The sequence below is a fragment of the Sitophilus oryzae genome, unplaced genomic scaffold (genome assembly GCF_002938485.1).
Source record: "Sitophilus oryzae breed Bouriz unplaced genomic scaffold, Soryzae_2.0 scaffold_1903_pilon_pilon, whole genome shotgun sequence".
Classification (NCBI taxonomy): domain Eukaryota; kingdom Metazoa; phylum Arthropoda; class Insecta; order Coleoptera; family Curculionidae; genus Sitophilus; species Sitophilus oryzae.
The window spans coordinates 1,188,700-1,215,535 of NW_022146617.1; the positions used below are offsets into that span (position 1 = coordinate 1,188,700).

The 26,836-nt window shown below is 33.5% G+C and overlaps 1 protein-coding gene across 3 annotated transcripts in view; it reads right to left on the reverse strand.

Moving 5' to 3' along the window:
* LOC115883469 (ABC transporter G family member 20) overlaps positions 1 to 26,836 on the reverse strand; it is a 148,553-nt gene that overhangs the window by 32,261 nt on the left and 89,456 nt on the right. For all 3 annotated transcript variants that reach the window (XM_030901833.1, XM_030901831.1, XM_030901832.1), the window contains exons 2-4: positions 25,126 to 25,350; positions 16,780 to 17,094; positions 11,567 to 11,768 (exon numbers count right to left, since the gene is read on the reverse strand). In XM_030901833.1, coding sequence (XP_030757693.1) covers positions 11,567 to 11,768; positions 16,780 to 17,094; positions 25,126 to 25,337 — 729 coding nt within the window. In that variant the 5' untranslated portion in view covers positions 25,338 to 25,350. The remainder of the gene's footprint in view (positions 1 to 11,566; positions 11,769 to 16,779; positions 17,095 to 25,125; positions 25,351 to 26,836) is intronic.

Genomic DNA, 26,836 nt, shown 5'->3' on the forward strand with positions numbered 1-26,836 from the left:
TAAAAAAGCTGGAATGGGATATCAAGGGTATTAGCCTAGATGGTATGAGACTAAACCACCTCAGATTTGCAGATAATATAGTCGGTACGTGTATAATACTACTGAGTGAAAAAATATAAATTTCGGTGATTTTTTACGTAAAAAAATGTCTGTTGGCGCCACCTACATGTGTTTTAACTGTTTTGAAGTGTAATAACTTTTTGTCCATACCTGCATAAAACTACCGAGCGAAAAAATATACATCTGTGTGACTTATTACGTAAAAAATATCTCTTTGTAAAAATCGCTACGAGCAACCGTTCTCAAGATATTTAGAATGGAAATAGTCAATACATGTCATTATTGACTAAAAATAAACATGTTGAGTAGATAGTTATTTGAGTGAAATGATAAATTTGCGAACTTCTTATTTTTTAAATTAGTTATAAATTTTAGTCTCTTTTTTTAAGAAAAGTATTTAACACCTGTATTTTGCCTGTGCAAATATACGGACCGGAAATGACCAGTCTAAGAAAATCATTTGCAAATAAACTTTTAACATCTCAAAGAGTTATGTCTACGAGACAGAATTCGCAATGAAAATATCAGGAGAAAAACAAGAGTTACAGATTCTCTGATCATTGAGGAAGTGACTAAGATGAAATGGCAATGGGGTGGACAGGCTGCTAGATTGGATAAAGACAGATGGACGCATGGAAGAACAGTGTGGAGGCGAAGACAAACTAAAGAATTGTAGGACGTCCACAAAAACGTTAGGTGGATAACATTAGGGAAGTGGCAGGTAATTGCTGGTTAAATACAGCACAAAACAGGGAGACATGGAAAAGGATAGGAGAGACCTATATCCAGGAATGGATAAACGCAGGTTGAGGAGGAGGTCTGGATGAAGTAGGTAAAGCTCTGGATGAAGCCAAGAGACTTGCAACGATAGCCGCTGAAAATATAGGGCAGTGGATAGAAAGCAGAAGACTAGAACTAGCTCCTGAAAAGACCTGTGTTTGCAGACTGACCAGCAGAGCAAAAGATGGTAGGGATTTTGGAGGTCAACTTTCTGGAAGTACAAGTGCCAATTAAGGATGAGATTAAATACCTGGGCGTCTGGCTAGACAAAAATGACACCTTTGTTTACCACACTCTGACAAAGGCAAAGAACGCAGCGGAGAGTGCAAGAGCTCTAGCAATGCTCATGCTGCGCGATGGTGGCGCCGGCGATTGGACACGCAGGATGCTCGCAACTGCACACACGTCTGCTGTGCTGTATGCTGCACCCCGCATGGGCCGAAACCGCTCTAAAACTGGCAAAGAATGTTGACGCTCTAAACCTGGCACAGAGGATAATGCTCCAATATGTAAGCATCAGGGCAAACAGGACAGTGTCCACAGAAGCACTACAAGTGCTCGCTGGGATAATGCGTCCAGACCTACAAGCTAGATACAGGAGCGAATCTTACGGTCTAGAAAAAGGTGAGATCAAGGCATAAAAAGAAAAATTCCTGGAGCTGTGGAATAGGAGATGGAATCGATCGGGGCGGCTGGGCTCGGCGCTGGATACCAGACCTGAGACCATGGCTACGGAGAGACCATGGGAGACTGACCTACTGCTTGATGCAATTTCTGAGTGGACATGGTACGTTTCGGCATCGCATCGGAAAAGCTGCCTCTCCCCCATAAAGTAACTAAAATAAAAGAGTGTTTGAAAGGTTGTCTAACTTGGCCATAATGTTGCATAGTTCAGTTAGGGCTCCAAAGCGTCGCCACCTGCTACCTGTCACGTGTCATGACAAGATTGACAAGTGACATGACAGCAAATTATTTGTATTTTGCAGTTGTTTACAATTATGTTTTGAATTTTGGAATTTTGTTATTATTTTGTGTAGCATATACTTTGTTTGTTTGTTTTGTGTTTGTGCGTACAGAAATGATGGAGGAAGTTTTATTTCCCGAGGAACTTATATTTCTCTATGATTTGAACTTTGTTTTGTGCGATGTGTTTTACGGTCATCATGTAATATTTTGTTCAGTCGATGATGTGATTTGAACACGATCCAGGAAAGGGTATCATGCAAAGCAAGTTCGATATGTAAAGACATTGCCCATCTCTGAACTCGATGAACGTAAAACGAACTGACTATATATTCGCGCCTTGATTTCACAGTGTTGAACATTTGCTACCTCAACTAAACTTCAACTGCTGAGTTTATAAATCCAACTTACAGGTGAATTAATTTTTGATGATGTCTTATTTAAATCTTAATCTGTTATAATAGCATAGATTGCAAACCCTGCGATCTTATATGGTTTGTTAGTGGCGTTGTTAAATAAGTTTTATAATACTATAGGTTAATCGAGGGGTAAACCGCTGGTGTATTTTGGTGTACAAGATGTTGGCATTTTTGGCGTTTTCGTAGTATTATTGGTATTAGTACTAAATTATTTGGCATTAGTGTACAGAAATTCATCAGCGGTTTACCCCTCGAGGTTAATTCAGCATATGTATATGTTTTATATTATCAAATATAATTTAGCATTTAACTGTAAGCATTTGAAAAGTGTACAATAGTTTATATTTTTCAAATATTCCGTTTTTAAAAATAAATTTTCATTATATTTTTTGCAGTTTGATTTCGTAATATTTTTAAAATCACAAAAAAATTTTAAATTCACATTTAAACTGCCCGCCTTTTTGTGGTAGGTAATGCAGATACCTATTTTACCGATTACGTCTGTCATATTTGTATTAGTTCAGTTAGGGCTCAAGGGTGCGCTACAATCGATCCTCGTTAAACGTGTTGCCTACTTTTGACTATGGAAATGACAACTCTTTTATTTTATATTTCTCTATGCTCTCCCCACTGCGGAGCGTGTGACGATGTAGAGGATGCCGGGCAGGTACTACTGGAATGCGACCGACATGCGGCACTGAGAACTGAGACGGAAGCCACCACAGGACCTCTGACTGAGCAAAGCCTCATCACGGTTATGCTGCGTGATGAGCACTGCTGGAAGGCTGTTGACCAGCTGTGTCTCGACATTCTTGACTTGGATTCTTCATTGACTTGGACGAGGTAGTGGCCGCAAGACGTAATAGATCTATGTAAATTGTCCTGCATGACTCAGTGATAATCCATACTGTGATAATCAAGATTAAGTTAAAAACTAGAGTAATTCAGTGTCGACGGAGTGACGATTAAAGGTAGGAGTAGGAGTGGATGCATCCGTATGCCTCACGGCGATCGACATCCACACCTAGCATAGGAGAGGGGTTAAGTGGGTATTATGCCAGTATGGTTATGGTATGTATAATATAGTATCGTATTATGCCAGTAGGTATTAAGCCAACTTATGGTTAGTATCGCATTGTCGCATCAAACCCCACACTTCGGCGGTAAATCGCTTCCCATCTTCTCTAACAAAAAAAAGGAGGAAATTATATGTCAATTTTTTTTAGTTTTGAATTTCATGGATGATTCGATACGAAAATCAAAACTGTCTCATATTGCTCTATATCAAACTAAACAACTATATCAAATTGTTAAAATTGAGCTCAGATACTAGAGTATATGTCGAATGTTGTTTTAAAAATATAAAGTTTTTTCTTGTGAGGTCTCAATTAAAACCATACGTAGTAAGTGTACATTAATGCCCAGTAAGTAACGAATGATTGACATTGAAAGGCGTACAATTCTTGTAGATTTGTCTCAATGAAAATTAAACAATGCTTTCTCGAGATAAACAAACTCGATTGTTATCGTCTGCTGAACAGATATCGAGCTGTTGCTGCAATTACAAACAATTACTCAATGTTAAAAAGAATGGTATTTGTAAAGGTTGACAATGTAAGCACGAAAAGACAAGTCTGGAAAAAATAACAAATGAGTATGAATAAATTTAAATCTTGATTTTATTCTTTTACGCTGCAGGTATTTCCTAAGTTTAACTTCAATTCCAGCGTATGTTGTTGTAATGGTAGGTTTATTTTCTAATAGTAGGTTTATTTTTCATTCTTCCATTTTTTCCACAGACCATCCCACAAACACAATACTTTTTTGCCTGCCTCTGTCTGGTGAATGTTAAGAGTCCATTTCACTACTCCGAAAAAGCAGCAAAACAAGCATTCAGCCTTTAACGTTTTATGTAAAACTGGCTAGGTATTTTTACACAAATGAAGAAGGAATTTAAAGATAAAGGATTATACTATATCCGTATTGTTGCATTTTTAGGCAACTTCTTTATTTTTAAGATTTTGACGATCAAACATCAATAAAATAGTCCTTATGTTTGGACTAAATTTTCTCGAAAATAAAGACATAATAATTCCGTTACTATACGGAAACAGATTGAAGTTTTGTGATTACAGTGATATATAATTTATATGGTTTGGTAACAAATTGCTCGCAATTTTATAGCAAATGCTGAAACTCTGCAAACCTTACTCAAGTCTTAATCAAAGCACGTGTGTTTGGAATTTTGGGTGTCGCTTAACACGACAGGATCGGGCTAAGCCTTAGGCAGATTTCTGAAATATAATATATATTCCCTTCGACCACACACCCGCTTTACCCGACCCTGAGAGCGACCCGAAAAGACAGCGTAATAGACTCTTAACACTATTCTAGAGATATGTTGTTCGGTGGCCATTTTTGTTAATTTACTGCAAAAAGGTTCTGAGTCTATGAATGGCATTAATGATCCTTGTTTGGCAATTCCGTTTGTTTATTATTTTTCCTTGTTTGGCAATCCCAGCCTAACGTAACATTGCACGCCATAAGTCGAATAAATATTAATTTTTCGAAACTAAAGGTTCTGGAATGCTAACCAATTACCGATTGTCATTGTTGAAAAAACTAGAACAATATCAACCAAAAGAATAGGCTGGATTTAGATCGAACTTTGGTACAAATGACCACCAAGTGAAGTCCCTAATAGAAAAATGTGTTGAGTATAATAAACCCGTCATTTTAATATTTGTCGACTACGAAAAGGCATTCGACTCTATCGATCAATACAAATTATTCAAGGCCCTAGCCGAATATCGTATAGACACCCGTTATACTAACCTTTTAAAATACAGTGTGTCAATTTTAAAACTTCCCACCCTTAATATCTTTCTCGCACTTAAAAATATGAAAAATCGGAAAAACACGTCAATTTTATTACTAAGGGGGAGACTTTAAATGAATATTTTTGGCCTTTTTCTTTCAACCCCTTAGGAGGGGAAGATGTCACCCTTGCAATCTTAAATGGGAATGGGGGTCAAGGGGCACATCGTTTTAGGGCATTTAATTCTCTTTTCAGTGGTATCCTACTTTGTTCTTTTTGTCCAGATATTTCCGAATAATCGCGTTTCAAAGTTGCAGAAAAAATTAAACATGCCTGCCTTGAGATTTTGGCTTTCAGGCTAGTGTTTACACAAAAATTATTGCAGTAGATCTTCTTGTAGTACAAATGACTAGAAGATTAGGTGGTAACAAGGACGTAGCCATTACATTTTTCTAGGGGGTCGAAATTCAAAATACTAATAAACAGAAAACATCATAAACATTAACGTTTCCTTTCTCAAATTCGAATGAGTGGCAACCTATAATCAGTTTCACAGGAGGATTTGTTAACATTCCAGCAGGACGGTGCTGTAGCTCATTATTTTTTTGCGGTCCGACAGTGGTTAAACGAGAGATTTCCGGGTACATGGATTGGCAGAAGGAGACCAATTGAATGGCTTTCAAGATCACTTAGACCTTTGTATTTTTGGGGGGACATCTTAAATCCATTGTTTATAAAACACAATCTACTGATATTGATGATCTTAAATTACAGCAGAATGCCAGTCAATTCCCGGTGAAGTTTTCCGAAATGTTAGGGAGATGTTTGAAAACAGACTTTATTACTGTTTACAGGAAAATGGACAACATTTTGAACAACTTATAAGATAGGGCGTAAGTGGTGTAATCTAATCTTATATTCATTTGTACTACAAGGAGATCTATTCCAATAACTTTTGTGTAAACACTAACCTGAAAACCAAAATCTCAATGCAGGCACGTTTAATTGTTTCTGCAACTTTGAAACGCGATTATTCGGAAACCTCTGGATAAAAAGCAATAAAGTAGGATACCACCGAAAAGAGAATTAAATGCTCTTTAAAACGATGTGCCACTTGACCCCCATTCCCATTTAAGATTTTAAAGGTGACATCTACCCCTCCTAGGGGGTTGAAAGAAAAAGACTAAAAATATTCATTTAGAGCGTCCCCCATACAAATAAAATTGAGGTGTCTTTCCAATTTTTCATATTTTTAACTGCAAGAAAGATATTAAGGGTGGGAAGTTTTAAAATTGACACAATGGTACACATACAGGTACGGCAAGGCGATACCATTTTCCCCAAATTGTTCATAGCACTATTAGAATATATGTTCAAAAGACTAAACTGGGAGGAAATGGGCATTAATGTTAACGGGGAAATACTCAATAACCTGCGTTTTGCTGATGACTTGGTGCTGATTATAGACAAAATATACGAAGCACAAAATATGCTAGAAACACTTAAACGGGCGTCAGATCAAATTGGACTACGCATAAATTATTCAAAAACTAAACTAATGACCAATCTTGTTATTAGTGGAAATGTCTCGGTAGACGGAGCAAATATAGAACAAGTATATTCATATAAATATCTGGGGCACGAAATAACAATTGGTCGCGATAACCAGACGTACGAGATACAAAGAGGAATAGGACTAACATGGGCAACATTCGGCAAACTAAGATACATATCTTAGTTTGCCGAATGCTAATTAAAATCAGGTCTACCAATGTGCTTAAAGAGGAAGGTGCGTTATGCCAGTACTTACATATAGCGCAGAGACACTTACACTGACGAAAAAGTCCATAGAAGAAATCCGTGTAGCCCAACGAGCTATGGAAAGAGCAATGCTTGGTGTATCTCTGAGACAATATACCCAGTACAGTTATAAAACAGCGTACACGAATAACAGATGCTATATATCTGCTTAAAAAACTCAAATGGAACTGGGCTGGGCATATTGCCAGAAGAACGGATGATAGATGGACCAAGCTAATACTAGAATGGCTGCCAAGACAGAATGCTCTCAGAAACAGAGGCAGACCTACGACAAGATGGTCAGATGACTTAACGAGATTTAGGGGAAACTGGATCCAAGTGGCACAGGACCGAGAAGAGTGGAAAGATTTGAGGGAGGCCTACGTCCAGCAGTGGACACTTCAGGCCGGTTGATGATGATGATGATCGTTGAAATAATTCTTTGAGTTACGGTTACAATTTTTATTTTTATAGAATGTAAAATTATCAAAATATTAGTACTGTAAGACAAGTAGGTACTGTCGTAGAGCAATCTTCAATTTATTTACCATGAAAACCCCCTCTTACATTACAGAAAAGATTTTGTAACTTCTTCTTCATAAACAAATAAAGGTTATTAAAATACTTGAAACGCGTGCTTGGTATTTTAATGAAGAGACACCAAATGATACATTACTATGGCCTTCTCAAATTATAATTAGATTCTGAAAATTACACACATATGTTCTTGCGCAACTTATCTTTTAATACCGTAGCGGTCGTCCTATTAAAATATAAATATTATTTTTAGTTTTACGGTTTAGATGAAAACTTTTACTTGTAGGCAGGGTCGTATTAAGTTGTAAAATTTATGTTTACAAGTATGAAATTATATGTAATTCATAGACCATGAAAAAGCATTTCATATGATACAACTGCAATAAGTATATAGGAAGAAAATCATATATATTTGATACCAATCAAACTTTAAGTTACGTAATCGAGGGTGGGTTTTTTAAATTCATTGTTGCCAACCATGGTAACATATTCGTCGCCAGGCTGACTAACTGGAATTTAAATTTCCCGCTGGTGATTCAGGTGGTAGCTCTGCTGTAAAAAATGCATATCCTGACATTGTTTGAAATTTTACTTTTTGGTTTAAATGAATTGTGTTGTGATATTTTAAGCTAAACATTTTTTACTAGCAGACCTTGCAGTCGAACATTGTTCTTTTTAGAACTTCTTTTAGTGCGAAGTGTACAAGATAGCTCAATAGCCGTAAAAAACTCATCGCAACTTTATTAGAACATTTTGAACGGGAAAACGGTAGTAATGGCCCTTTATGTCAATTAAGTGCTGTTAAGGAGGTGAAATTTGTTGATGTACATAATAACTGTTTATATATTTATAATTAATTTATTTTTGTTTCCTAAAATATTTTGATTAAAAGAAAATATGTAAAAGTGGGTAACGCTGTGCCGATCAAGCTTAATCACTAAAGGTTTATTTGATATGAGCTATAGGAATAATTTCACCTAGATTAACGGAGAGTTATTCATATACTGCATTTAGTTCTATTTTTTTCACGTTTTCAAGTTTTTTTATGTTTTCAAAATTATTTTTGTTTGTAAATATCACAGCATTTGTTGGTGTAATACTTACTAGCAATTAATAATGAAAAAAAATTATCTGTGAAATATTGTTTGTTTCTTTAAAGCTTCATTTCCTTTAAATTACTTGAAACCCCATTAAAAATGTGCAAGTCTTGCAAGAGTTTTGTAGTAAAACCAAGACTACTTTCTAGACCAAAGTCAGCTTTACAAGTACCTTAGTCACTAAATAAAAAATACATATTATGGAGGCTTTATTTGTGACACTGTATTTACCAAAAATGACAAGAGAACTCTCAAAAATATGCAGAGGAATTGAGAATTTGAGAGGAATACCCAATCTGTGGTTTAGTAGAAATTTTATATAAGACCCACTTTATAAAAATACATTTTTTGTTCAGACGAAATTCATGAAAAGTAAGAGTGATAAGATTTCAAATTAACTCACTGTATATAAAAATTATGCTATCTTATTGACTTTTATAACCGGTAATATCTAATTATTGTTCTTTGTACCATGCTGCGATATCTAGTTTCTTTCTCTTTCCCACTCGCACGCTGCGGTGATATTATTATTATATTTTAAATAATTGCAATTTTAATAGTTCATAATTTGAATTGCAAATCAGCTTTATCATTCTTTATTATTGAAGTGTTACACATTACTTTCAGAAATGCGTTTAATAATTATCTATTCCCCTTTTATTAAATGCAAAAGGCCGATTTTTTTTCAGCAAATTCTTTAGTTTTTTATGGTTTAACTGTATGTCTCTGTTTCTTTATAGTTCAACTACTTTATCTAAATATCAGTTGAAAATAAATCAGTAGCTACAGATTTATTAGTTATTAAATATTTTAAAGTTAGTTTAAAAGGTGATGATCGTGATACAGTAGGTGATGCAGAAGTGATACATACAGCCATTACTGGCTGAAGAGTATTTGACACACATCAGAAGATGGTCAAGGCGTTTTCTTTCATGAGCTTTTCTGTGACTGAAAAGCCCGACACGTGATATTATCTTTCTACCGCACTTGTTGCCTCTTTATTTTTTGGTTGTCGCTGTTAACTGAGTTTACAATTCTTCTCCATTGCGTTCTATTGTGCGCTCTTCCCCCTCATTCTGCATGTTAATCCCCTCTAAGCTTTCGTGGAAAATATCCTTGTACAACGCTTGTACTTTTTTAGTTGTCCACCCGGCCGTACCGGCTCACCGTAAAGCAGAGATTTTGGAATGCGATTTTCTTGCATTCTGCATACGTGACCAGCCCATCTTAAGCCGGATTTTGTAATCATGACTTCAATGCTCTCGCAGTTACCTTTTTCAAGGACCGATACGTTTGAGACATGGTGGAACTGCTTGATTCTTAAGAGTTGTCTAAGGTGTCTCTGTTGCAACTTGTTTAATGCGTTCATGTGTCGGTTGTTTCATTCTTAATCTAAGGTTGTTTCCCTTGTTTCGCTTCCATATAACATGGTGAGGATTATTATTACTCGGTACACTGCAAGTTTCATTTTTGTGCTCAAGTCATGAATGTAGAAAACCCTGTCTTTTAATTTCCAGAATGCTCTTGAGGCGCTGCTAATCCTGTGCTGAATTTCAGAGTCGATATTGGCCTTGTCTGAAATCAAATTGCCGAGATAATTGAATTCCGCTACATATTCCAATAGTTCTTATCCGATTTTTATAGCATTTTTGTGATCTTCCGGGTGAGTACACATGATTGTAGTTTTGTCGATATTCAGCTACATAATTTTATTTTTGTCGATGTTCAGCTTAAAGCCTTAAGCCCTCGTTTTGCAACTAGATGGGTTCATCAGTGTATTGAAGTTCTGTGATGAATTTTGCAACTGTTTTTTGTCATCAGCGTTTTATGTTGAACAGATCGCCATCGTATCTGTATCTAATACCCAATCCTCTTTCCTGCAGTTTGCTGTTCACAATAGGCGCTGCCATGAATATGTTGAATAAGAGAGGCGCTATAAGACACATCCCTGCCTAACTCCTGTGTTAGACTTGTTGTTGTTATGAATGCTGGTTTACACTCTTGACTTTTTGTAAGAAATTTGTTGGGTACTCGAACTTTTCATAATTGCCCAAAGTGCATCTCTGTATACAGGGTTGAAGGCTTTTGGAGAAATGATAAAAGATAGCAAAAAGACACAAAACAACTACTAGAGCACGAAAAGAACCTAGTATGCCTAATTGAAGGTGTCGTCACTGGAAATTACCCCCACGGGAGTAAACATCGTGAGATGGAAGATTTCCAACAACGACTACTGCAGATAATGCGGATAGGAAAAAAAACCATAGAGCACTTGCTGCATTTTAAGTCAAAATCTAGAGACGCCATCAAAATTTAGAATGGTCTACATTAGTGGATTAATGGAAAATTTGACGGAATAAGAGGAAAACGTAGATAAAATATAAAAATTGCAGAAAGTAATACATAGAGATGATTGAAAAAATTATCTCCTTCCATATTTTTAATTACATATGTTATAACATATATAATTTAATTTTTCTTGCTAATTTCGTTTAATAAGCCAAATTACCTAAATTAATACTTATTTAAACATAGTTATTACAGTAATTAATTTTATTTTAACATTATTAGTTACTATTTTTTAACCATTTGATATTTTTGTAAAAAAAATATAAAAAATAATTGAAAAACTTACTAAAACTTCAAGGTTAAATTAAATAATCCTTATTACAGAAATAAAAGTAAACAAAAAACTAATATATAAAATAATTTCCTTTGTGTGCTCTTGGTTGCCAAGAGAACTGAAGTAAAATACAAATCAAATAGTAATTATAAATGATGATTAATTCTGCACAAATGATTATTAAAATATATCAATTACCAACAATGGTTATTTAATAAATGCAGTTATCCATTATAATACAAGGATCAAGGTTATAGAAAAGTTAAGTCAACTTCAAAGCTGGTCATTCTATAATGAAATTTGTAAATTTCAATACAAATGCCAATCAAGAAATGGACAGAACTTCGTCAAACTTAACTTTCGATATTGGAAACATTTTAGTTTCTAGAAAGTAAATAGAATTCTGTTTTATTATAGCAAAACTTTACTTTAGACAGTCAATGATATATTACAGTATAATTAGACTTACTGTGTGTGCTTGCCTAGCTTCTTCAATATAATGCGTAGTGATGATCACAGTCTTGTTGCCGTCTTTCGTTATTTGAACCAGGTGATTCCAGATGCTCTGTCTAAGTAGAGGATCCACTCCAACTGTCGGCTCATCAAGGATGAGCAATTCTGGATCGTGCATTAAGGCTACGGCGAAGGACACCCTTCTTTGTTGGCCTCCACTGTAAAATAAAATATATTTTTTACTATGATATTAGAAACGACATAATGACTTTTGCTAGACGGTTTTGTTCGACGAACAATAATGTTCAAGTAAAAATGTCGAACTTTCTTTGTACACACACAAACAGTTTTGTTAACAGTCTTATTGAAACACAGCTACATGAAGAAAATACAGGGTGGTCCGAATTGTATTCCGGAAACTTCGGCAGCATATCCTGCAGATAAAAATAAGTAAAAAAGTTCGTATAAATGTATACCCTAAAATGCTTAGTTTCGGAGATGATTTCACTTTTATTTCGATTTTTTCCAAATAATTTCTGAAGTAACGTCAACATTGGGATGAAAATTGGTGTTTGGGAGTTTTTGACATGAGAAATTTGATTTTGATGTCAATATGACTCCTATTTGTACAGGGCGCCATCTACATGTGTTTTAACTGTTTTGGAGAGTAATAACTTTTTGTCCGTACCTGTATAAAACTACTGACTAAAAAAATATACATTTCTGTGATTTTCTACGTAAAAAAATGTCTCTTGGTAAAAGTCGTTACGATCAACCGTTCTCAAGATATTTAGAATGGAAATAGTCAATACATGTCATTAATGACAAAAAATAGGCATGTTGAGTAGACAGATATTTGACTGGAATGGTAAATTTGGGAACTTTTTATTTTTCTTTAATTAATCTTAAATTTTTCTGAGAAAAAATGATGATAAAGAACTTTTAGCACAAAAACATTTCAAATTTATGATTTCAGCCTAATAACTATTTAGTCAACAAGCTTAATTTATGACAAAGATGACAGGTTTTGATAATTTCGATTCCAAATATCTCGAGAACCATTACTCGTAGCGACTTTTACTAAGAGACATTTTTTACGTAAAAAACGTTGTAAATGCATATTTTTTTACTCAGTTGTTTTATACAGGTACGGACGAAAAGTTATTACACTTCAAAACAGTTAAAAGTATGTAGGTGGCGCCCTCTACAAGTAGCAGTCATATTGACATGAAAATCAAATTTGTCGTGTCAAAAAACTCCCAGACACCAATTTTCATCCAAATATTTACGTTACTTCAGAAATTATTTGGAAAAAATTGAAATAAAATTGTAACTTCTACACCCTGTATCTCCAAAACTAAGCATTTTAGGACATACATTTATACGAACTTTTTTACTTATTTTTATCTGCAAAATATGCTCCGAAGTTTCCGGAATACAGTTCGGACCACCCTGTATATCTATGTGCTGTAGCGGCGGCATGCATCTAAATATATCAAAAAAAGCGAAGAAAGAGGTCTTTGAAAGGAATGGCTTTTGAAAAGAAGCAAGTTTTCTCACGTCAACTGGCGAAGATCCCACATTTTTTGGACAGCTATGCATAAACTCCTCTGTGTAGTCAGAAAAGAGAGTACACCCCCACACTGAGGAAAATGACAACTTTTAAAACTGTTTGGGCCCCAGACTTGCAGGAATAGACAAATTCGACGAACAAAATCGACAGACAAAATCCAGCTCAATTTGATTATTTTCATCAGATTTGTTGTCTAACAAGAACGACTGTTTTTGAATCTACACTTCAGTTTTGTGTCGTTTTTATTCGAACAGTTTTGTTTGTCGAACAAAATTGCCTGCAAAAACGCAATCTGGGGGGGGGGGGCTGATACTAAATTACAGCAGTTTTCTCAAAATATTTAGATGTAACAATTTTAAATAGTTTTTTTATTTATTTTTTGTTGTTTGTTTGCTTCTGAAAGGGACGGCACCGGCCTAAGATGCAATATATCCAGTGTTTTTTCCAGTGTTAAATTTTTAAAATCAAAAAATAAATTTTAATTGACTTTAATCATTAAATTGCTAGACTCTTTGTCCAATTAGAAACATAATCATGTTCGGTTAGGCAATACCGAGTTTCTGCAATATTATATACACCTTAATTTCAAGGTGCGAACAATTGCGGCTAGCTTCGTGAGTGAATTTCTCGATTTGATCGATACGCAAAAAAACGATCGAAAAATGTGTCAACGAGTCAAGTTCAAGCGAGCCATAAACAAAGAATCGTTTGCATCAGTCGCAATCTACGATACTACATATTTTTTACGCAATTCTAAGCTTATAAAAGGATGGAATGTGATAGACGGCTAATTAATTTATTTTAAAATGTCGTAGCGGAAATTTTTTTTTATGGAAATACGTATGTAATTATACGTTGTTTGATTTTAATGGTTGCGAAATTCAGGTATTTTCTGTATGAAATTAATTAGCTAAGAAAGGAGTTATTGTTAAATATAGTAATAAGATATAATGTCCATCTCGTCTTGTTGATCCAGTGGAATTCTTTATATATCAATCAGTTTTAAAACGTTCTTCCACGTCTTCCAATGCCCAGTTGCAATTGCTCCCTATTTAACCAGAGGTCGTCTTCGAGCTCTCGTTCTTTTAGCTCCTTGTCTATTCCTTCTTTCCAGCTCTTGCGTGGTCTACCCCTTTTTCGTCGTCCCGCTGGTATCCAGTTGAGGATCTGTTTTGGAAGCCTCTCCTCTGACATTTTTTATACGTGGCCATACCACATTAGTTGTTTCGTTCTTATGTCATCAGCTATTATTCGATTGAAACCCATAATTTCTCGAATTCTGTTGTTCCTATGTCTCTTCTGTATTTACCTGCGGCCTCCAGTGTGCGCACGGTCTTATGTTCTAACTGCCACACTTCGCGGCCATAGAAAACTATGCTTTTAACTATCGTACTATATATTTGACATTTGTTGGATTTAGAGATGTTACTATCCCATAAGACGCCGTTTAACATAGAGATTGACTTTCTTCCATGAGCATTTCTCTCCCTAATGGCTTTTCCAGAATGCCATCCCTTAAAATTTTGTCTCCCAAGTGTTTATAGTTTCTGCAGTCGTTAATATTTTGACCGTTTTCAAGGGGGAGGTTTCCTTGGTATCCGCCGACGCACATATATTCCGTCTTATCTAAGTTCACTTCCAATCCCCATTTGCTGTATTCTTCGATTAGCTTTTGTGTCATATATTCGAGATCGTCGGAGTCTTGCGCCAGTACTACTTCAGTGATATTCTTTCTTTATTTATATCTTTTATAAATATTACATTAATACAGATAAATACAGCGAATGCCCAAATGTCTGATGATTAAGGCGGGTTGACAGGGTCCAAGTGTCCTTGAAGAAAAACGAAGAAGTAGCTCTTTGATGACTTGCGATGACTTGTTGATATATTGGATTTTCTATAAAAGAACCAATAACTAAGTCAAATGTATTTTGTTCACTTCGAACGACAGGTTTCTGGCTAAAATATTTTTTATATACCACACTATCAGCTCTACGTTTTTCAAAGGAACGCTTGTCAAAAAAATTTCTATTTGGATATGTTTGAGCATAAACCCTTCGGGCCAACAAACAATTTTCCTCACAAAATAAAATCACTAGTAACATATCCATTCCTTGCGCCAGGAGATACTGCTTCATTTGTCTTCATAAAATAATAAATACTTACATATTAAACTATTAAATTAGTAAATTAAATAAAAGAAATCTGTTATAAATTTAAATAAAGTCCGTACACTAATGTCTATTTTAAAAATAGTTACTATAACTGCATAGATAAATGAAACAAGTTTAGATTGGAAAGTGCCCATAAGGACAATGTAAACACTATTTGGCGCTATTCTTGCAACGGTCGCGACCCAAAACTTTTGAAAATTTCGGAGCGGTTCGGCTTTTTCCGGAATTATATCGCCAAATATTGTTTATTCAAATCTATTATTATTTTCGTTATATATTATAAATAAAATACAGTGTGTTGCATACAAGAAACTTTATTTTATAAGGACGCATAAAAAATGAAATACCTATGAAACATTGAAACCGACGTTATGCCACGATCCACGATGGTTTTGCAGTTCACAGTTCACAGCACAGGTTTTAAGTTTTTAATGCCACTTTTTCACAATTATCACCGGTTGGAGTAAATAAAACTTGAATTAAACTCACAAAGTAGCAATAATTACTTTGAAAATGGACGCTATAAACACTTTTCGGAATTTCTTTAATGAGAGCGGTTTAGATTTTGAAGATTTTTATGATTTTTGAAGATTCTGACTTTGACAAAAGAAAATTATTTCTGTTTTTGTTTGCCGTTGTTCTTAGCGACCGCTATAGCAGCGCCAGATCGCGTATAACGGTCGCGACCCAAAATAATTTCGCGACCTAAATTTTTTACGGGCTTTCCAATCTAAACTTGTTGCATTTATCTATGCTATAACTGTCACTAGAAAATTGCCATGGTGATACCGCAATTTTATTTATTTATTATTATATTAATAATAAATAATAACAATACGGCTATTTTAATACAATTTAATAAAAATAAATGTATTGCTCATGCATCTGTAGATGTTAGTAATGTATGGCAATCGCTTCTTTGATTTAAAAGAACATAAATAAACATAACATACTTAAAAATTAAAAACAAATTAAAAATAATCATACAGAAAGTGTTTAAGCTTTTTGGTTTTACCTTATTAAGTAATTGTTATCAGGGAGTAATTTTTAATTTTTGAAGTTTAACTTGATATAATGTCATTTTAACAGAACATCAACGGTTTTTGTAGACGTATCTGTTTAAAGAAAACTAAAGCGTTCTTAGAATAGTTGCATTGCGTCTTAGAATAGTTAAAAAAAAACTAAAGCGTTCTAAAGAATAGTTGCATTTAAATATTTTAAATAGTTTTTTCTTTGTTCTTTGTATTTTTTTTGCTTCCGACGACGGAAAGAGATATACTTTTCGAAACGTTAAGCATTTTTTTGTCCGTTAGGCATTTGTTCATTAGTAACCACTGTTGACAATTAGTCTCCATTGGATTAAGGCCAGCAGTGTTTACAAAAAATAACTATTTTATTCTGTAGATTTTCTTCCAGTGCCGAAATACCCGTAGGACTTTTTTGGATTTATTATTAAAGTATGTAAAAATTAATAAAACTTACCTTAAATTTTTTACCAGCCTATTTTGACTAGGTAGATCCAGAAAGTTCAGTAAAAACTGCAGCCTCTCCTTGATCTCCGAGGTGTTCATGCCGAAGATCCAACCGAAGTACAGCATCGTTTCTCGAATGGAAAACTCCCCATACAGGGCTATTTCCTGGGGCATGTACCCCACCCGTTTACCTGGTACGCCCGAACCCCTGGTACCCGGCTTGCCGCCCAACACCCATATTTCACCTGTGTTTAACCTCCGCCGTCCCACGATACAGGACAGGAGGGTCGTTTTACCACAGCCTGAAGCTCCTAGTAGACCATATCTGAAAGAAGAGACATACTTTAGACAGAAATAAATAAATAAGCAATGAATTGAAAGAATTCCAACAATTTAAATAATCATAGAATATCTAATTCGAAAACCACATCTGCTTCATTATTTATTTATATATTCTCTGCTGATTATTTATTATTAGATTTTCTAAGATTGTTGTGATAACATTTAAACAAAGTGTCGTAACTGAATATTAAAAAAATATAATTTAGGTACAACAAACTTTTTCTAGCTATAGTTTGAAATTTTAAAGGACTACTTTTTTTCAAAAAGTATTAAATATGCGAACGACCATTGACATTTGGAGTCAAAAACCACTTCTTGCATAGCTATATATTACAGAAGTTCGTAATAAGTAATTGAACAGATCTAAGGCTAAAGCATTCCATAAGGTTTCTTACTCAAGCCATATTTCTTCTTCCAAAATATCTTCTGCCTCTAATCATTCTCTCCCTAATTAGTCTTAGTAGAGTGTAGTCATATCCCGAGAGGAGACCTCGAAGGTGCAAAGTATTATAATTTTCGTTTTTTTATGGTAAATTTCTTCCTTTTCATTCGTATTTTGCAATATTTCCAAGTTGGTAAATATAGAAATTTTCATTTTTAAGGAACATCATCTTTTTAAGAAATTCGGATCATTTTTCATATACAGTATAGGGTGTTTCAAAACAAATGCGAAAAACATCAGGGGGTGATTCCTTGTTTAAAATAAAGGGTAGTTTGCTTTATAAACGTTGGGTCAAAAGTCAACCATTATGGAGATATCGCGGTACAAAGATGGCGGAAAAATAATGTTTTTATTTTTTATCCTGAAAACGAAAAGCGATAGACTAATGAATTTTTATAGAAACATTACTGTTATGAAAACACACTTTCTGGTAATTTTCTCACTTTTTTAAAATGAGTGGAAGGGGTTGAAATAAACTACCCCTATCATTTTTGTTTACGAAATTTAATTTTCTGGCCGCCTCGATCCCCAGATTTGAATCCTTTGGATTTTTGTATTTGGGGATATTTAAACGAAGTTTACGTTTAGTTTTTAGTTTACGCTACACCAGTACAGGGTATCGAAGACCTACGAAATCGCATAATTGCATCATGTGATATAATAAGAAATAATCCTGGTATATTTCAGCGTATTAGGGATTCAATGTTGCGTAGGATAAATGCACATCACAAGGTAGACATTTTCAACACTTGTAAAAAATTTAATTGCTCCTGCAAAAGACGTGTTTTGAGTTGCAATGTTTAAACATTATTTTTTTAACGATATTATTTTGTACTTTCATGAATTAAAATACAGAATTAAACATTTTCTTGGCAAATAATTTTCAAGAGGTTATTACGGAATTAAACTGTTTGACAGCAGCCCACTAGATTCTTTATCTAAAAATGTTTTTGGGCCTGACATGTAATGCTTTACATTTTATTTTTTAATTTAAAATCGGTGAGTTTTATCAAAAAAACAAACAGATAAAAACGTTTTTAAACAAACTAATCTATCCAAATTAATTTTTTTGCATGTGTTTGATAAGATTTTTCTTTAAATTTCGTTAACAAGAATGATAGGGGTAGTTTATTTCAACCCCTTCCACTCATTTTAAAACAGTGAAAAAATTACCAGAAAGTGTGTTTTCATAACAGTAATGCTTCCATAAAATTTCATTAGTCTATCTTTTTCCGTTTTCAAGATAAAAAATAAAAACATTATTTTTCCGCCATCTTTGTACCGAGATATCTCCCTAATGGTTGACTTTTGACCCAACGTTTATGATGCAAACTACCCTTTATTTTGAACAAGGAATCACCCCCTGAAGTTTGTCGCATTTGTTTTGAAACACCCTATACAGGGTATTTCAAAAACATGTGCCATTACTCGTGGGGAGATTCCTCACGTAAAAATAAGATTTATTTTTCATATCAACATAGGTCCGATTCAGCTTTGTTTTGTAGCTACAGGGTGTTAAAGTCTTAATAATTTTTCGATTTATTATAATTCTCTTCCAAGCACTTTTAGTGATTAGAACGAAATTTTGAAGGTAAAAGTTTGGTTTGGTGATATCTCCCTAATGGTTGACTTTTGACCTAACGTTTATGAAACAAACTACCCTTTATTTTGAACAAGGAATCACCCCCTGAACTTTTTCGCATTTGTTTTGAAACACCGTATACAGGGTATTTCAAAAAACATGTGCCATCACTCGTGGGGAGATTCCTCACGTAAAAGTAAGATTTATTTTTCATATCAACATAGGTCCGATTCAGCTTTGTTTTGTAGCTACAGGGTGTTAAAGTCTTAATAATTTTTCGATTTATTATAATTTTCTTCCAAGCACTTTTAGTGATTTGAACGAAATTTTGAAGGTAAAAGTTTGGTTTGGTGATATCTCCCTAATGGTTGACTTTTGACCTAACGTTTATGAAACAAACTACCCTTTATTTTGAACAAGGAATCACCCCCTGAACTTTTTCGCATTTGTTTTGAAACACCCTATACAGGGTATTTCAAAAAACATGTGCCATCACTCGTGGGGAGATTCCTCACGTAAAAGTAAGATTTATTTTTCATATCAACATAGGTCCGATTCAGCTTTGTTTTGTAGCTACAGGGTGTTAAAGTCTTAATAATTTTTCGATTTATTATAATTCTCTTCCAAGCAGTTTCAGTGATTTGAACGAAATTTTGAGGGTAAAAGTTGCTGTAAGTGCTACATATTTTAATGCTAAAAAAGTGTCGATTAATTCATCAGGGACGTGCATATGGGTTATCACTGGAATATTTAAAAAAAACATGTACTGACCACTGACTTTTTTCTTTTGATTTCAAAATTGTGTAGGTCGTTTAAGGCCAGTTAAAAGTTATCTCTTGATATTTTGTAGAATTCAGTCTCCTTGATGAGATTCTTGACGCAATTTTATTAATTACAATTAATAAAATAAAAATCAAATAATTAATGAATTATACATTTTACCTAATTTATTATTAAATATTATTACTATTAGTTATTATTACTATTAGTCCATCATACACCAATTTCAAATAAAAAACAATGGTATTTAAGTTAATTACAAAAAACCTAATTTTAAAAAGTTTTAACATCCTGTAACTCTAAAACTTTGCATTTCCATACCCATGTTTATAGGAACTTTTTTCATATTTTTGATGAGAAATGAATGAGTACCTACTTATTTAAAACTTTCGCAAGTTAATAATATTAAAATATTTTAAAGGCTGGTATTAGACTTGTATCAAGGCAAATTAATAATATTGCATTTATCTCATCCGGGAGGCAAAAATCGACAAAATATCAAGAGACAATTTTTAATCGGCATTAAACTGTTTACAACATTTCGCTAACAAGAGAAAAAAAAAGTCAGTGGCGTACATGCTCTTTTTGGAAAAATATTCTAGTAATAACCCAATATGCTGATACTTTTATAGCTTTAAAATATGTCGCATTTATAGTAACTTTTACCCTCAAAATTTCATTCATAACACTAAAAGTAGTACTTGGAAGAAAATTATAATAAATCGAAAAAATATTAAGATTTTAACACCCTGTAGCTACGAAACAAAGCAGAATCGGACGTATGTTGATTTAAAAAATAAATCTTATTTTTACTCGGAATCTCCCCACGAGAGATAGCACATGATTTTTGAAACACCCTGTATATTATTATACAGGGTGTCCCAGAAATAAGTGCAAGTATTTTAACTGGTAGTATAATTCAACCCCAGAAACACGCCTGTGAAGTTTTTTTCGAGAAAAAAAATTTTGAAAATTCGAAACTTTTTGAAAAAATTTTTGGAAATTTTTTTAGTTTTTAGGTAAAAAACATAATTTCTTGATAATATGGCAACATAGATATTAGATTAAATTTACAAGAAAGAAAATCCAGAAACATTCAGTGGTTCTCAAAATTTTAGCAAAAAATATTTTTTTTTTGGAAATTTTTATAGTAAAATAACTCCGTTATTTTGGACTATTTGAAAAACGATAAAGAGAAAATATGTTTCTTTTATCGAGATCCACAACGCCTTAAAATACTTGCACTTATTTCTGGGACACCCTGTATATATATTAAACGTTGTAAGTTCAATACTCTACCCATATGTAAAAAACTATATGACGAAAATTTGAACAACAGCACAACACATTTTGATGCGATCAATACACCATGAAATAAGTCGAAAGTTAAATTACAGGAAACAACAATTGATAGCCATTAATATAATTTTTTGGTTCATAACATAACAGGTATTTATGGAATGTCCCCGGTAAGTAATATCAGGTGCAGCCTTACGTAAGCGTAAATGCAGAATTGTGTTGTCTGACATACCGTTAATTTTACTTTCTATTTCGATAATTTCCGATTATTCTCCAAGCATTAGCTATTTAAATTCGTTTCCATACTAATAAGAGCTGTTTAAGCAATAATTAAAATGAAAAAAAGAAACCGATAGGATATTATTGTGTTTTCCCATTTAATTTGTGACGATGTGGACAGGCGACTGTCCAAAGGAGAACATGTTATTTTGTAACAGCTTTAAAGAATTGACGTAATTATGATTAATTCTTTCTGTTAATTAGAGTCTTATAATCTTTCTGTAACAGGGACATGTAAATGTAAACAGAGTTTTAAATGAATGGAAACATATTATTTGTATTTTTTTTGTTTCAAAATTGTTTCGAACAATAAAATGTTTCTTTATTTATATATTTATATACAGCAATAATTTTATAACAGAAAATTTAATAATAATTTTAGTGCCTAATAAATTAAGTTATTGGTGATGAAAAATTGGAAGTTATAGTAATATACAGGGTGTAATATACTACTACACATTTATGGAATCAAATTAAGTTCATTGAACACAAATTACTAGTGATGGGATAACTCGAGCGAAAATTCGCTCGAGTACTCGATGATTGAAATCACCGACATCGCTCAATTATGAACGGGCGATGCAAGTGACGAGTACCAAGCGATGAACGCAAGCGATCCTAGAATGAAATAAATTGAAATCCGATTTTAATGTGACATACTCCATAAAAAGTCGGGCGAATTTTCTACATACATTGCAGGTAGCAAATTTATACGACGCCGCATATACCGGGTGCGTCTCAAAAGTGACTCAACCCTATAACTTTTTTTATTTTTTTTTAGATAAAAAAATGAGATGGTATGTTAGTATATGACATAAATTAGGATTGATTGACGTATTCAATTGTTTTCTGTCACTTCCTGTTTCACCGGAAATAACTACAATTTTTGATCTTTAAATGGCACCCTCGGTATTTTATTACTTTATTCGATAGAAAATGACATTCTAAATACAATGACGTATCATATGTCAACTTAGGGAGTATTTGGGGTAAAACATGACCTTAGGCCGTATTCATGCGATAACAACACTGAGAAACAAGACAAACGCAGCGATAATAACTATTCACAGGTATATTTCGATACGTGCGTTTATGTTGGGGTTGTGATAGTAGCCAAGCATAGCAATTTAAAGTGTTGCATTTATCAAATAGTTAGTCTGGAAAAGAATTTTTTAAATTTCTTCAAATTGTGCAACATGATATATCACAAACGACAATTAAAAACGAGAGCTAATCAACACATTTCAAACTTAAGAGAGTTCTCTAAAGCTTTTCTACAAAAACTTCTACAAAAATTCTACAAATTTGTGCATTTATGTACTATTTAAGTCATTTAAGAATCATCATCATTTATCACAACTCTCATATAATCATAATCAAAATCTTGTAAGGTAGATTCGTTCAAGAAGGGAAAAATAAATGTGAATCGAAATTTTGTCGTGGTTTACCCTTGCAGCTTTAAAATGAAGGTACTTATTTGTTGAGTAAAGTATAAGCCCACGGCCACACAGAAAGCGTGTTTAGCGTTTTGCGTTTTTTGCGTCTCAAGCGCTTTTTGCGATTTTATCGTTTTAAGCGTTTTTATCGATATGTGTCCATTAAAAACACACAAAAGACGCGGCAGGTTTTCAGTTTCTATCCAGATGTCAATTAGTAACGTCGCAAGCTCGTGGATTCCCGGCCCGTCCAACAATCAATCCTGTGAGAAAGAGATAGGCGAGATCGGCGCCGTTAGCGTTGAAAAGACGAAGATAAAAGATGCTGGGATTGAATTGTGGACGGGCCGGGGCATATATTCGTAGACAAAGGCAATATACTGCTAGTGCCAGTGGTGTGTGTAAAAATAATAATTATTATTTGCCCTTTATATTACGAATTTTAGTTTATTATATGTGTATAGTTTTTTATATGTGTATAGTTTTTTTATATTGTAATGTTGTGGTTAGTACTTGTCATAATTATAATATAATATAATAAATAATTATAATTATATAATAGAATAGTAAATATTTCTAGTTGCTAATGCAATTTTAGGACATGATTTATGAAACATTTTGGAGTAAAACTCCTTTACGCGCTCTGGGAGTAAAAATTCAAGGCCGTGACATACGAGCTAGTGAGACGGCTTTGACACACGAGCTCGTTGTAACGAAACGTGTTAACGGCTTAGAAATACGTAGCGACGCGACGTGTATTTGTGATCAGTACACGTGTTTATCAAAAATATAATACAAATTTTGTAAAAGTGAATCAAAATTACGTGTAAAAAAACATTTGTTACACGTAAAAACTATTTTTGTTATTTTACGCGAATAAAACTGTTACACGTAATAAACTATTTTTTACGCGTATAAAACTATTTGTTACTGGTAGAAAACTATTTTTTACGCGTATAAAACTATTTGTTACTGGTAGAAAACTATTTTTTACGCATATAAAACTATTTGTTACGCGTAAAAATATATTTGTTACACGTAAAAAACTATTTTTTTACGCGTCAAAAACTTATTGTTTCTGGTAGAAAAACTTTCTTACACAAAAAAAATATTTTTTACCTGTAAAAAACTATTTGTTACACGTAAAAAACTAATTTTTACGCGTCAAAAACATTGTTTCTGGTAAAAAAACTTTTTTACCAAAAAAAAAAATTTTTGCGTGTAAAAAATTATTTATTACACGTATAAAACTAATCTTTACGCGTCAACAACGTATTGTTTCTGGTAAAAAAACGCTTGTTAGGCAAAAAAATTAGGTGTAAAGAACTATTTGTTACACGTAAAAAACTAATTTTTACCTGTCAAACTTTTTTACCCAAAAAGAAATTTACGTGTCAAAAACTATTTGTTTCTGTTAAAAAAACTTTTTTACGCAGAAAAAACACTTTTTACGCATAAAAAACTATTTTTTACGCGTAAGAAAATATTTAATTTATTACTTTTTCAAGATTTCAAGCTACACTTTTTCAAACATTTCGTTCAAATTCTTGAATTTAATAGAATCTTCCTAAACAGTAGATGTTCTTTATAAAAATATTTTTAGATAATACCCTAAGATGAAAAAAAATGCATACTATTTAATTTGTTTTTATTGTATTATTAAATATAACGTCCGCCTATGACGGGGTCTCATCTTAGAAAAAGCTAAAGACGCTACAGAAAACAAACTGATTTGTTTTCATTTGCGTTTTTTGCGAGACATGTCGAACGCTACACGCTTTTGGTGTGGCCACTCCTATATAATCCTGTTATTTTGTCGCTAAAGACGCTTCACGCTAAAAACGCAAAAAACGCTTTCTGTGTGGCCGTGGGCTAAGATAAAGCAAATTTTGGTACTGAATTTTGACAATTTTTGCCCAACCTTAAATTAATACATAGCTACGCCCATGCTTGAAAATATTTCTAAAGAGTGAATTATAATAAATCTAAATACACAATAGTACGCAACAGTTCATACTTGACTTTATTTGACTCAAAAGTTTCAAGCTTAAATTGGAACGGAATGTTGAGCAATACAAAAATTCTTGGTTCTATGTTTGACCTAAAACTACTAGGCGACGATTAGGTCATTTGAGTAGCTAGTTTCATAACTTAAAGGGCTAAATTTCTGTCTATGTTATCTTTGTTGTTACTTACATGGTTCCTTTGGCTACGGTCATGTTCAGGTCGCTAAGTACGTGGTTTGGATTCTTCTTTGAGCCGTAATGTTTAAAAGCGTGCCGTACGCACACGGCTTGCTGTCGTTTGTTCCAGAGGGAAGACTGCTGGTGAGCCATGTTCATCGGCCTTTCCACGTTCACACCCACCAAGTCCGGACCTGGAACCACCGGTTCCACTCGCTCTCCCATCACGCCGCTTTGACTGCAAAGAAAAACGAAAATGTTAGATCGGTTTGTGTATTTTTCTCAGTTCAGCCAATAAATAAATAGTTTTATCAAAACATATTAAAAATACTTATATATAGCTCACATTTCGGATCTATGTTTTTGTGTGATGCCATGTGTTAATAATAAGATCTGATGTTATAAAAATGTTTGGACGAAAACGGAGGTCTCCGATCTAAAGCATTTGAGTTTGAGTGTTAAATTTTTAGTTTCCCAACAAAATGGTCAATCTCTCAAAATCAAAGTGTTGGCACGAAGTATTTGATAGCTTCTCATTCTAAAGCAGCCTCTACACTATGCGAAAAACTCTTCGAAACATGTCAAGGTCGTATTTTGTCGCCTAACTTTAACGCATTTCGATTTATGTCCAGTTGTTTTGACCCACTTCGAGTTTCCTCGACCTACTTTCGAATCTTAAAAGCGCCTGAAAACTACGCGTGTGGGAGTTTTTTGGGCGTTTTTTGTTGCCTCGTTCAATTTTTTTTTGTTTTGAGCTATTTCCAAAACGTGGCGGTATCTGTATCCCAGTCAAAGGATTTTTTTCATAAATCTCAGTGAAATAAGTAAACCTAGACGTTTCTAAAATAGCTGTTGTTACGATGATATTTCTTTAATTACATCTTGTTTTATGTTAATATATACTATATTCTTTTATTATACAGGGTGGTCCGAATTGTATTCCGGAAACTTCGGCAGCATATTCTGCACATAAAAATAAGTAAAAATGTTTGTATGGATGTATGTCCAAAAATGCTTAGTTTCGGAGATACAGGGTGTAGAAATTTCATTTTTATTTCGATTTTTTCCAAATAATTTCTGCAGTAACGTCAGTATTTGGATAAAAATTGGTATCTGGGAGTTTTTTGACATGAGAAATTTGATTTTGAAGTCAATATGACTCCTACTAGTAGAGGCCACTACCTACATATTTTTTAACTGGTTTGAGGAGTAATAACTTTTCGTCCGTACCTATATAAAACTACTTTAGTAAGAGTAATAAAATATACATTTACGACGCTTTTTACGTAAAAAAGGTCTCTTGGTAAAAATCGCTACGAGTAATGGTTCTCGAGATATTTGGAATTGAAATTATCAATACCTGTCATCACTGACATAAATTAAACATGTTGACTAAATAGTTATTAGACTGAGATCATATATTTGAAATGTTTTTTACCAAAAGATCAACAAAAACTGTTTTATCATCATTTTTTTGCAGAACAAATATGATTAATTTAAAAAAATAAACATTTCCCAAATTTATTATTTTAGTGAAATAATTATATCTACCCAACCTGTTTATTTTTCGTTAATAATGGCATGTATTGACTATTTCCATTCTAAATATCTTGAGAACGGTTGCTCGTAGCGATTTTTACAAAGAGATTGTTTTTACGTAAAAAATCACAGAGATGTATATTTTTTCCCTCGGTAGTTTTATACAGGTACGGACAAAAAGTTAT